The sequence below is a fragment of the Giraffa tippelskirchi genome, chromosome 5, assembly GCF_054371585.1.
Source record: "Giraffa tippelskirchi isolate mGirTip1 chromosome 5, T2T-mGirTip1v1.2.pri, whole genome shotgun sequence".
NCBI lineage: Eukaryota > Metazoa > Chordata > Mammalia > Artiodactyla > Giraffidae > Giraffa > Giraffa tippelskirchi.
In genome coordinates, this window is record NC_137279.1 from 48,756,748 (window position 1) to 48,771,168 (window position 14,421).

Here is a 14,421-nt window from a genome sequence, read left to right on the forward strand (position 1 = left end):
ATTGTAATTACTTATTCACAAAATGTCTCCCCATCTAATCTATGACTTAGCTTATTGAAAACATAGGCTGGTATATTATTATCCTGGCACAGGACCAAATTTTTAATGCTTGTTTAATAAGTGTGTTAAATCAGTGAATGAATGATGTGGTAGAATTGGCTAGAACTTGCTTTTTCTCTGAAAATTGAATAATAGTGGTTGCAAGTAAGTTTTCTCTGCTTTAAATACAAATATGAACTAGATTTTATTTCTTGCTTTGGGAATTGATTTGTCTTGTTTCATTTTGATTAATTGTGATTCCATGGTCTTGTTTAGCTTTCCAAATTAGAAATGTTTCTTCCATAAAAATCTAAACTTCTAAAACAGAATTAGTGTATAGAAGTCATTGCATTAGCATCTCAAATAACTTTCAGTCAGGGATGGCTTTGTTTCCAGCACTATCTTAGATGCTTTTGTTAAAAACCAGAATCAGAAGGTACAAAGCGGAAGAAATCTTAGAGATTATTTGCATTTGAGGGAGGTGAAACTCAGAAGAGTTTAGGATTTACAGTCTTAAATGACAGAGTACAATTTAAACCCAGGTTTTCTAATTCTCAGTACCATTCTATCTGCTAGTTTCCCTTTTTTTTTTCCTTCACTAATCACTGCTGCATTGAAGACTTTGAATCACATGTATTAACCTACTGGTCAAGCACTCATAATCTGTTGTATCTTTTAAAAATTTGTGGTAATAATAAAACTACCCAATAAATTAGTTAACACATTGAAAATACTTAGCCCATGGCCTGGCACAAAGTAAAGGCTCGGTAACTGTTAGCTATGATTATCATCATAATTTTAGGATATTATCATTATATTTTAGGATTATTATCATTTCTTTAGGATATTTTCTAAAAGTGGGAATGTCCTGATTAAAAGGTATATACATGTAAATTTTGAAACTTATTTTGGCCCCTTTGAAAGGTTGTAGGAATCTTTACTGCATTGAAAATACTTTTCAATAGAATTGAAGAGAGAGAAAGTTCTTGAGTAAAAGTTAGAAACTGTAGTACCCCACTTCCAAAAATGGACAGAAGGTAAATAAGGATACAGATGTCTTGATCAACAATATAATCAACTGTAACTAACAGACACATATATAGAACCCTCCTCCCAACAACAGCAGATTACATATTCTTCTCAAGTGCAGTTGACACATTGTCTAGGATAGACCAGATATTAGGCCACAAAATAAATCTCAATAAATGTAAAAAGACTGAAATCACACAAAGTATCTACTCCAATTTCACCATAGAATGAAGCTAGAAATCAATATCACAAGGAAAACTGGAATGTTAAAATATGTGCCAATTAGGCAAGGCACTCTTAACCAACCCCTGGGTCAAGTGAAGAAATCACAAGGAAAATTAGAAAATACCTGTAGGCTAATCAAATGAAAACAACGCATGAGATGCAGCAGAAGCAGTGCTCAGAGGCAAATTTGTAGCTGTAAATGCTTCTATTCAAAAGTAAGAATCTCAGATCAGTAACCTAACTTTATATCTTATACAACTAGAAAAAGAAGAGCAAAGGAAACAAAGCTAGCAGAAGGAAGGAAATAAAGATTAGAGCAGAGTTCAATGAAACAAGAAGAGAATAATAATAAAGAGAATGAAACCAAAGTTGATTCTTTGAAAGATCAGCAAAATTGACAAACCTTTAGCTAGACTTGACAGAGAGAAGGAGGGAGGAAACAAATAACTAGCATCAGAAGTGAAAGTGGATGTTGCTACTTGTCATCAAAAAGCAAAAGGATTATAAGAGAATACTCTAAACAACTCTGTGCCAACAAAGTAATCTAGATGAAATGGATAAACCGAGAAGCATGCAAATTATCTAAATGCAAGATAAAATAGAAAGTCTCAACAGACTTGGTAATAAGAAACCTCCTGACAAAGAAAACCCCAGGACCAGATAACTTCACTAGTGAACTGAACCAAACTTTTAAGGAAGAATTAACACCAATTCCTCTTAAACTCATCCACAAAATATAAAAATAGGGGACACTTCCTTATTCATTCCCTAAGGCCAGCACCGCTGTAATCCCAAAGCCACAAAGAATAATGTAACAAGAAAATTACAGACCAGTATTCCTAATGAATATAGATACATGAATTCTCAACAAGATACCAACAGACCAAATCCAAAGTCATATTAAAAAGCTTATAAACATGGAAAAGTGGGGTTTATCCCAGGAATGCAAGAGTGGTTAAATGTAAGAAAACAAATCAATATAATAAATCACATTAAAAGAACCAAAGTGAGCAGGGGCACCACATGGTCATCTTAATTGATGCATCTTATTTTTTTTTTTTTTTCTTTTTTTTTTTTAGTTTACCCATTCACTTCTTTTTTATTTTTTTTATTTTTTTATTTATTTATTTTAGTTGGGGGCTAATTACTTTACAATATTGTAATAGTTTTTGCCATACATTGACATGAATCAGCCATGGATTTACATGTGTTCCCCTTCCCGGACCCCCCACCCACCTCCCTCCCCATCCCATCCTTCTGGATCATCCCATTGCCCCGGCCCTGAGCCCTTGTCACATGCATCGAACATGGAATGGTGCTCTGTTTCACATATGACAATACACATGTCTCAATGCCATTCTCCCAGAACGTCCCACCCTCACCTTCTCCCTCAGAGTCCATAAAATTGTTCCATGCATCTGTGTCTCTTATTCTGTCTCGCATATAGGGTTATCGTTACCATCTTTCAAATTCCGTATATATGCATTAGTATACTGTATTGTTGTTTTTCTTTCTGGCTTACTTCACTCTGTATAATGGGCTCCAGTTTCATCCATCTCAGTAGAACCGATTCAAATGTATTTTTTTTAATGGCTGGGTAATATTCCATTGTGTATATGTACCACAGCTTCCTTATCCATTCATCTGCTGATGGACATCTAGGTTGCTTCCATGTCCTGGCTATTGTAAACAGTGCTGCGATGAACATTGGGGTACACGCGTCTCTTTCAATTCTGGTTTCCTCGGTGTATATGCCCAGCAGTGGGATTGCTGGGTCATATGGCAGTTCTATTCCCAGTTTTTTAAGGAATCTCCACACTGTTCTCCATAGTGGCTGTACTAGTTTGCATTCCCACCAACAGTGTAAGAGGGTTCCCTTTTCTCCACACCCTCTCCAGCATTTATTGCTTGTAGACTTTTGGATAGCAGCCATTCTGACTGGTGTGAAATGATACCTCATTGTGGTTTTGATTTGCATTTCTCTAATAATGAGTGATGTTGAGCATCTTTTCATGTGTTTGTTAGCCATCTGTATGTCTTCTTTGGAGAAATGTCTGTTTAGTTCTTTGGCCCATTTTTTGATTGGGTCGTTTATTTTTCGGGAATTCAGCTGCAGAAGTTGCTTGTATATTTTTGAGATTAATTGTTTGTCTGTTGCTTCATTTGCTATTATTTTCTCCCATTCTGAAGGCTGTCTTTTCACCTTGTTTATAGTTTCCTTTGTTGTGCAAAAGCTTTTAAGTTTAATTAGGTCCCATTTGTTTATTTTTGCTTTTATTTCCAATATTCTGGGAGGTGGGTCATGGAGGATCCTGCTGTGATTTATGTCGGAGAGTGTTTTGCCTATGTTTTCCTCTAGGAGTTTTATAGTTTCTGGTCTTACGTTTAGATCTTTAATCCATTTTGAGTTTATTTTTGTGTACGGTGTTAGGAAGTGTTCTAGTTTCATTCTTTTACAAGTGGTTGACCAGTTTTCCCAGCACCACTTGTTAAAGAGATTGTCTTTTCTCCATTGTATATTCTTGCCTCCTTTGTCGAAGATAAGGTGTCCATATGTGCGTGGGTTTATCTCTGGGCTTTCTATTTTGTTCCATTGATCTATATTTCTATCTTTGTGCCAGTACCATACTGTCTTGATATAAGAAACCTCGAATAGCCAAAGCAATCTTGAGGAAGAAGAATGGAACTGGAGGAATCAACCTGCCTGACTTCAGGCTCTACTACAAAGCCACAGTCATCAAGACAGTATGGTACTGGCACAAAGATAGAAATATAGATCAATTGATGCATCTTAATTTCACAAAATGCAACACTCTTTCCTGATAAAAACTCTCAGAAAACTAGGAGTAGAAGGGAGTGTACTTAACATGAGAAAAGGCATTTATGAAACACCCACAGCTAACATCATACTCAATGATGAATGACTAAAAAAAATTTTCCCTTAGATTAGGAGTGAGACAAGGATGCCCATTTTCACCACTACAATTTAACATTATGCTAGTGGTTCTAGTGAGAGGAATTAGACAAGAAAAAGAAATAGAAGTCCTCCAACTTGGGAAGAAAGAAGTAAAACTATTTGTAGATCATAGGTTCCTGTATTTTAAAACTTCAGAGAATACTACCAGTTTCCAATCTAGCGTGTAAGAACTTTGGAAATCACCATTTTGTTCTAATACCAAATATAAGGCTGAACAAATTGAAATATCAACAGTTCTTTAGACTTGTAAGAAAAGTAGTATCACAGAATGAACTCCTACCCTCCAAGTCGGAGAGAGTGACACGCAGATCAAGAGAATCACAACTTAGGAGAGCAGGAACCCTTGTAGGAAAGCGGTGCCAGTGCAGGGGAGCATGAACTGTAATTGAAAAATTGCTGGTGGCTGAGCACAGACAAGTCTGAGATACATAAACTCCAGGGGACCCTCATCACTGGGGAACCCTCACAGTTTCATCAGTTTTACATCCGAGAGCCCTACCAGGTTTGCACAGAGGCAAATACCCCTTGTACTAACAATAGGGGTAGCAGTAGTCAAATGTACCAGAGCAGTCTGTCCTTCCTAACAAGGTGTGTCTTCAACTAGAACCTAACTTGCTGAGGTTTATCAGACCTAACTAACTTGAGAGAAGGGAAATAACCCAGCCCAGCCCACTGTAGTCACCCTGTCCAAACAGGTAAATGGGGGAAGAATAGCTGACAAGGTTGTCTTAAGTTCACACTCCAGAAGCCCAGGCTCAATAACATAGTTATCTAATCTTAGGGTTCCAGAACACTTCCCCTCCCCACACAACTTCCACCACATTACTAAGAGCCTATTAACAGCAGTTCCTTTTACTCAGTACATCATGGTGACCTAACAATAAAAAATTACACTGAAAGTCAACAAACAGAACAGAGCAGACATCAGAACCAGACTCAGAGTTGTTGAAATGATCAGACCAAGAATTGAAAACAACTCTGATTGATAAGATAAAGACTTTAATGAAACTATGATAGCACTAATCAAAAGAAAGTGGGAGTAGCTATATTAACTTCAAACAGGGTGAAATTCGAAGTAGGGAAAGTTTTTAGAAGTAAAGAAAGGCATTGTTAGTCACAAAGAAGACCTAGCATACTTAATGTGTATGTGTGTACCAATATAGCATCAAAATGAGTGAGGTAAAAACTGACAGAAGTGCAGAGCTTTAAAAAGAGATAAATTCACTGTCATGCTTGGGAATTACAGCACCCCTCTATCAGAAATGGACAGATCCAGAAGGTATAAAATCAGTAAGTACATAGCTGAATTCAACATCATCATCAATCATATGGATATAAGGACATCTATAGATCAACAACAGCAGAATACACATTCTTCTCAAGCTTACATGGAATATCCACCAAGTTGGACCACATTCTAAGCCATAAAATAAACCATAACGAATCCTTAACATATTTAAAAAAAATAGGAATCATACATTTTCTTCTCTCAGACCACAGTGGAATCAGACTGGATGTCAATAACAAAAAGATAGCTGGAAAATTCCAAAATACTTAGGAATAAGGTACCACCCTTATAAATAAAACGAGTCAAAGAAAATATCTCATGAAAAACTTAAAAATATTTTGAACTAAATGAAAATGAAAACACAACTTATCAAAAATTTGTCAGATGTAGTAGAAGCAGTACTTAGAGGGAAGTTTGTAGCATTGAATGCATATGTTAGAAAAGAAGAAAGATCTAAGATTAATCATCTTAGCTTCTACCTTAGGATACTAGAAAAAGAAGAGCAAGTTAGATCTAAAGTAAACAGAAGAAAAATAATAAAAATTAAAAATCTATCAAATTGAAAACAGGAAAATATTGAAACCAAAGCTTTTTAAATTCATGTTGATGTCTGGCAAAAACCACCACAATATTGTAAAGAAATTATCCTCCAATTAAAATAAACTGATTAATTAAAAAAAAAGTTCAAGTGGGCAATAAAAACCTACTTTTAAAGTAAAAAAAAAAAAACCACAAAAGATCAATGAAATCAATAAGCCTCTGGCCAGGCTAATTAAGGCAAAAAAAAGAGGGGGGGTCCCTGTATCTATATTTGAGAGAAATCATATTAAGTTTTCTAGCATGAATGTATTCTTACATTCTGGGAATAAGTTGCTCATATAATAGTTGAATTTCAATACAGCAGTAGGTTATAAATGTTAGCATTTTATTAAAAATTTTTTATGTTAAATTTGCATTGAGATGAGTCTGATTTTATTATTCATATGGGTTTTGACCAGATTTTGTTTCAGAAGTTTGAATACCTTATATAAATTTAATAATTCCACTGGAAACTTGAAAAGAAATTATATCAATATAACTTGCATCATTTTGTATACTTATAATTACCTTTAAAAATTTTTCTTTTCTGTGGCAAATTTTTTGCAAAGGATATGCTTAATCTATGTTTTGCCTGCTGTGCTTTCTGCTATATTTTTAAACTTTGATTGTAAAATAAAACACATAAAGATAAAAAGAAAAGAGAGGGAGGACACTAATATCAGAAATGAAAGACTGGACATCACTGTGCAACCCATGTACATTAAAATGCTAAATAAAGAAATACTATGGACAATTAATTATTTGCCTATAAATTTGATAACCTAACGGAAATGGACTAACTCCTTGAAAGACACAAGCTGCCGTAACTAGACTAAGAAGAAGTAAATATGAAAAGGCTCTGCCTGTTAAAGAAATTGAGTCAATAATAATAACCTTTGAGAGCAGAAAGCATCAGGCCCAGATGTGTTCACTGGTGAATTATACCAGAGATTTAAGGAAGAAATCACACCAATTCTCTACAATCACTTTCAGAAGACAGAACTAGAGGAAATACCTCGTAACTCATTCTATGATACCAGAATTATGCTAATACCAAAACCAGAAAAAGTACAAGAAAAGAAAGCCACAGACTAACATGCATCACAGACATAGATGGAGAAGTCCTCAGCAAAATATTAGCAAATTGAATCCAGCAATATATAAAAAGAATTATACACCACAACCAAATGGGATTTTATCCCATATATGTATGCAAGGCTGGTTCAATCTTTAAAAGTCAATTAATGTAATGTATTATTGATTTGATAAAAAGTCACATGACTATATCAGTAGCTGCAGAAAAAGCATCTGACAAACTCCAGTACCCATTCATGATAAAAACTCAGTAAACTAGGAATAGAGGGGGACTACTCAACTTGACAAAGAATATCTATCAAAAAACCTACAGATAACATGATACTTAATGTAAGAAGCTTGAAAATTTTCACTAAGATCAAGAACAAAACAAAGATTTTTCCTCTCACGACTCCTTTTCAACATCATACTGTATGTCCTAGCTAGTGTGGTAAGACAAGAAAATAAAATGAAAAAGGTATCCAGCTTGGGAAGGATGACATAAAATTGTCTTGGTTAGCAGATGATATGATTGTCTATGTAGAGAATCAAAGAAATTAACAAAAAACTCCTGCAACTAATAAGGCATTTATAGCAAGGTTGCAGGTACAAGATTAATATGCAAAAGTTGGTCACTTGTTTATATACTAGCTATGAATAATGGAATTTGAAATTTAAAACTCAGTTCTATTAACATTAGCACCCACAAAAATAAAATACTGAAATATAAGTATACCAAAATATGCTTAAGACCTGTATGGGGAAAACTATAAAGCTCTAATGAAATAAATCAAAGAAGAACTAAATAAATGAAGAGATATTCCATGTCCGTGGACAGGAAGGCTCAGTATTATCAAGATGTCAGTTCTTCCTATTTTCAATTATAGATTTATTGCTATGTAAGTCAAAATTCCAGCAAGTTCTTTTGTGGATATCAACCAATTAAGCCTGAAGCTCATATGGAGAGGCAAAAGACCCCAAATAGCCAACACAATAGTGAAGGAAAAGAGCACAGTTGAAATATTGACTTCAAGATTTATATCAAGCTGCAGTAATCAAGACAGTATGATATTGACAAGAAAATATATAGGTATAGCATCTTATGACAAGTAGACAAAGGCAATACAGTGGAGTAAAGATGTTCTTTTTGACAAATGGTTTAGAACAACCAGACAGTGCATCCAAAAAAAAAAAAAAAAAGAATCTATAAATAGAACTTACACCCTTCACAAAAATTAACCTAAATCACAGACTTAGATGTGAAACATAAAATTATTAACACTCCACAGTCAGTCAGTTCAGTTGCTCAGTTGTGTCCAACTGTTTGCGACCCCGTGGACTGCAGCATGTCAGGCCTCTCTGTCCATCACAAACTCCCAAAGCTTTCTCACACTCATGTCCATTGAGTCGGTGATGCCATCCAACCATCTTATCCTTTGTCATTGCCTTCTCCTCCTGCCTTCAATTTTTCCCAGCATCAGGGTCTTTTCTAATGAGTCAGCTCTTCACATCAGGTGGCCAAAGTATTGAAGCTTCAGCATCAGTCCTTCCAGTGAATATTCAGGGTTGATTTCCTTTAAGTTTGACTGGTTGGATCTCCTTGCTGTCCAAGGGACTCTCAAGAGTCTTCTCCAACACCACAGTTCAAAAACATCAATTCTTCAGTGCTCAGCCTTCTTTATGATCCCCCCTCCTATCATCTTGCTGCAGCTTCTTCTTTGTCTTTGGACGTGGGGTATCTTTTTTTGATGGATCCAGCATTCTCCTGTTGATGGTTATTCAGTAGCTAGTTGTGATTTTGGTGTTCTCTCAGGAAGATGAGTGCATGTCCTTCTATTCAGGGATATGTCCCTACCCTTAATACAGACTTCAAAAAAGGATACACTGCCCTCTAGATCTTGATTCCTTGTTGTCACTAAGTATAATCTCAAAGGTTCTTTGGATTTTAAAAGTTTTACTGTGGATCATCTGGGAAAGTTGAATATAACAAAATAGAAAACGTACAAAGCTCAGGAGATCTTATAGTCATAACCTTTGTCTGTATGCTTCTGCTTACCTTAAGCACTACTTGGAAGAACCTTTGGACTTTACATTTTCCTTTCTCTTTGATACCAAGAATATATTTCAACCTAACTAAAAAAGATGGCTTTCAACCAAATTTCTCCTTCTTACTACCCTACCTAAAAGCAAAGAATTGTGTCATTTTTTTCCTAGAATGGCTACAGAGATGTTAGATTAGACCTTTGTCATTTCTCCTTGGACCATTGCAGAAGCCTTCTCCCTTTTCTTTTTGTGCATTCTAGCTCTACCACCTCTCCCCCAATTTAATCTGTTAAAGACACAAATGTGTTATAACATTTTATTAGTTCCACATCAGAAACAGGATGCAGTTAGATTTTTCCCTAACTCATATACAAACAATGTTATATATAAATTAGAAATTTAAATGTAAAACAAATGATTATAAAAGTACCATTAGAAATATAGATAAATATTTAATCCTGGTGTGAAGGAGACTATAAAATACAACAATAAAGGAATACACACTTAGAAAAATATTAGCAACATATGGCAGACAAAAGGTTAACAGCCTTAATAAAGTATGTCTATATAATAATATGCAAAAGTAATATTCATTTCCATGAACAGTCCTTTGTATTATAGTTATTATTTGATATTTTTTTATTCTTACAGATTAACTGATCTTGTATTATTACTTCTACAGCAAAAACAAATTAGTTACTCACCAGGAGTATGCAGCATAGAACATCAGCAAGAAATAACGAAACTAAAGACTGATTTGGAAAAGAAAAGTATCTTTTACGAAGAAGAATTGTCCAAGAGAGAAGGAATACATGCAAATGAAATTAAAAATCTGAAGAAAGAACTACATGATTCAGAAGGCCAGCAACTTGCTCTCAACAAAGAAATTATGATTTTGAAAGACAAATTGGAAAAAAACAGGAGAGAGAGGTAAGAATCAAGTTATTTACTCTTCTAATAATTATTTGTTGAATACCTGTTTGGTGTCAAGGATTGGAGAAACATAGGCAGTAAATACAGTCTAGTCCTCAAGAAGACCAAAGTCAAGATTGGTAAATAGAAGATTATATTACAGCATCATAGGAAAGCAAATGAGAAGTATAGGAACACTTGTAGAGGAGACGCAAAAGGTGACTTTGCTGCTTGGGGTTTTTTGTTGTTGTCTATTTGTTTCTTTTTTTTCAAATGTTAACTTTGGTGTGTCTGGGTTTTTTGAACAGAATTATTTCTGAGTTAAGACCAAGGATATAAGAAATATATAGCTGTAGAAGAGTGTCCAGGCAAAGTTTAGCAGAATTTGCCAAGATCCATAGGAAAAGGGTAGCAATGACACATTTAGAAAAGGAAAGATGTTCATTATGGTGGAGGCGTAAAAATAAAGATGAGTGTTAAGAAATGAGACCGGAAAGGAAAATAGAGGCAAAATCATGAAGGAATGTAAGGAATTTAGACTTCATCCTAAGACTAGTGAAGAAAAAGTACATTATGTTTCTGAAAGATCACTCTTATTACTGTGTAGATAATAGATTAAAAGGAGCAGACTGTAGACAGGAATCTGGTGATGAGATGCTGGACCTTAGGTATGACAGTGAAGATGGAGAAAGGTTTATAGACTCAGAAAGTCTACTGAGAAGACAGAACCTGGAGGACATAATGACCAGATATGAGAAATGAGAAGCAGAAAAAATTAGCAGTGATGCTCAAGTTTCTAGGTTTTAAGGAACTAAATGTATGTTATTGTCATTCTCAACTTATATTGGCAGCTTGAGTTTAATTCAGTTTGGTCCATTCATTCAACAGATTTTTTTAGAACCTGCTATGTGAAAGCACTGTTGTAGGCCCTGGGGACATAGCAGTGAACAGACAAAAATTCTCTGTCCTTATGGAGCTTTCCTTTAGTTATGGTTCAGTTCAGTTCAGTTGCTCAGTTGTGTCCGACGCTTTGCGACCCCATGAACCGCAGCACGCCAGGCCTCTCTGTCCATCACCAGCTCCCTGAGTCCACTCAAACCCATGTCCATCGAGTCAATGATGCCATCCAGCCATCTCATCCTCTGTCGTCCCCTTCTCCTCCTGCCCTCAATCTTTCCCAGCATCAGGGTCTTTTTCAATGAGTCAGCTCTTCACATCAGGTGGCCAAAGTATTGGAGTTTCAGCTTCAACATCAGTCCTTCCAATGAACACCCAGGACTGATCTCCTTTAGGATGGACTGGTTGGATCTCCTTGCAGTCCAAGGGACTCTCAAGAGTCTTCTCCAACACCACAGTTCAAAAGCATCAATTCTTTGGCACTCTGCTTTCTATATAGTCCAACTCTCACATCCATACATGACCACTGGAAAAACCGTAGCCTTGACTAGACGGACCTTTGTTGGCAAAGTAATGTCTCTGCTTTTTAATATGCTATCTAGGTTGGTCATAACTTTCCTTTCAAGGAGTAAGTATCTTTTAATTTCATGGCTGCAGTCACCATCTGCAGTGATTTTTGGAGCCCAGAAAAATAGTCAGCCACTGTTTCCACTGTTTCCCCCTTCTATCTGCCATGAAGTGATGATTAGTTATGGTAAAAGACTATAAATAAAATATAAACAAAATAAGTAAAATACAGAATATATTAGATAATTATTAAGTCCAAGAACAAAAAGTAAGACAGAGGATGGGGACTGTGAAGCATTAAGATGAGAATTAAATTATATACACACATACACATGATAGCCAGGAAAAATTATACTGAGAAGGTGATTTCTCAGTAAGGACCAAAGAAAGTGGGTCCTTACATATTTATGAGAAGAACATTTTACATCAAGAACAAGTCTATTGAGATAGTAAAAAGATCAGTGGTTGCAGGGGTTGGAAGGAGGATGGGATGAATATGCAGGGTATAGAGGATTTCTTGGACAGTGAAACTACTCTATATATGTCACTGTACAACCTAATATAAATTGTAAAGTTTTAGTAATAATGATGTGTCTAATGTAGATTCATTAATAGTAACAAACACACCACTCTGAATATATGGGCAATCTCTGTACTTCCTTTCAGTATTGCTATGAACTCAAAACCATTCGAAAAAATAAAGTCTATTACAATAATAATACTAAAAATGAGGCCAAGGTAGATAAAACAAGAGTTAAGGGGAAAGAATAGTGAGAGATATGTATGAGAGGTAATGGGTGCCAGATCATGTAAGGTTTTATAAGTCATTTTCAGTGACTCACAATTACTTACTCACAGTAAAACCATGGCAGGCTTCCCTTGTGGCTCAGCTGGTAAAGAATCCGCCTGCAATGTGGGAGACCTGGGTTCAATCCCAGGGTTGGGAAGATCCTCTGGAGAAGGGAAAGGCTACCCACTCCAGTATCCCGGCCTGGAGAATTCCATGGACTGTGTAGTCCATGGGGTCGCAAAGAGTCAGACACAACTAAGCGACTTTCACTCTCCCTTTCAAAACCATGGCAGGGAAGCATTGCAGGATAGTGAGTAGAAAATGGACAAATACTGACTTGTGTTTTAAAAGGGTTGTTCTGACAACTAGTTTAAGAAGTCTGAACTAGATAAGAGAAAAGGTAGAGAAACCATTTAGAAGGCTATTGCAGTAATCTAGGCAAAAGATGATGGTGACTTGAGCCTAGGTTGGTGGCAGAAAAGGTAAAGATAATGATAGTTGCTGATAGACTAGATATGGATAAGAGAGGAAAAATCAAGGGTGATACTACAGTTTTGGGCCTTAGCAATGGAGAGAATGTAGTTACCATTTAGAGAGGAAGACTACAAAAGAAGTAAGTTTGGGATGAGAATATCAGAAGCTCATTTTATACAAATTATGTGTGAGATGCTTTTTAGACATCTAGGTGGAAATGTCAAATGGATCATCATATAAATAAGTCTGGATTTCAGAGCTGGAGATAAAATCCTGGGAGTATCTATCACTCACATGATATCAAAAGGGGTGAGACTATATGAGATCACTTAGTGAATGAATATGGATGAAAAAGAAGTCCTAGGGCTGTACCCTGGAGCTCCAATCTTTAGAAACCGAGAAATGAGGAAGAAACAGCAAAGTAGAGAAGAGCCAGGAAGAATGATAGGAAGAAGACCAGGCAAATTTGGTGCCCAGATTTGGTGTTAGGATGAATGTGTATCAAATCTGTCTACATGTCAAATTAGATGAGGTCTAAATCAAATAAGATGAGGACCATATAATTGATACATGAGTTTTAAAATATGAAGGTCATTGGTGACTTTGATAAGAACAATTTCAGTGGCCAAAAAACCCATAGTGGATCTGAAGACTTGAAGGAGAGTGTTTGGAGACAGGGTATAGATAACACTGTTATTATCGGAAGTCTTTCATTGCAAGAACAAGAAGTAGTAAAAGCTGAAATAATAAGTGGAAGAGAAATTTATCTCAAAAATAACACCATGCTTGTAATCTGATAGAAAGTAGCCAGTAGATGATTCAGACAGGGAAAAAGTGTACTTGAGCAGGCACATAAGCAAAGAGGTTGACCTTAGCTATGTTTTTTCCTATAGTAAGAAGAGTTAAGTCGAATATATGATTATAGGGAAAGGAAGGTGGGGCTGGTGGTAATTTGATTATCTGATATTAGGGTTGGGCATGTTGAATTGGAGGTGCTTAGGAGACAATTTTGAGGAGATATCAAGTCAACAATTTGAAACCCAGGAAAGCTTCCAACGTAGTGGTGGTTTAGTCACTAAGTCGTGACTGACTCTTGTGAACCCATGGACTGTAGCCTGCTAGGCTCCTTTGTCCATGGGATTCTCCAGGCAAGAATACTGGAGTGGGTTGCCATTTCTTTCTCCAATGTAGATTGGAGTAGTTCTAATTCATCTCCAATGTAGATTCAGATGTGAATTCAGCATAATAGATGATAATTGAAATCAGGTAATATAATAGGTGCAATAGCTCAGGAACAACGTGTAAAGAAAAGTTGAGCACCTGAGACAGACTACCTGAGAGTATTGGCACTTATGTGGAGGAAAGAGGGGTCGGCGGGGGCTCACAAAGAGAGCTGTAAAGTCAAAACGTAAGCAGAAATCAGGAGAGTGGGCATCACTGAAGCCAGGAGAAGACTGCATTTCAAGAGGAGGGGATGGGGACAGCAGTGTCAAAGGTAGCCAGTAGATTGGATATAATAATAACAGT

The 14,421-nt window shown here is 36.1% G+C and overlaps 1 protein-coding gene across 10 annotated transcripts in view; it reads left to right on the top strand.

The window, feature by feature from the left end:
- The window catches only part of CDC42BPA (CDC42 binding protein kinase alpha), a 292,824-nt gene that overhangs the window by 193,703 nt on the left and 84,700 nt on the right, over positions 1-14,421 (top strand). For all 10 annotated transcript variants that reach the window (XM_081486909.1, XM_081486911.1, XM_081486910.1 and 7 more), the window contains one exon: positions 9,937-10,184. In XM_081486909.1, coding sequence (XP_081343035.1) covers positions 9,937-10,184 — 248 coding nt within the window. The remainder of the gene's footprint in view (positions 1-9,936; positions 10,185-14,421) is intronic.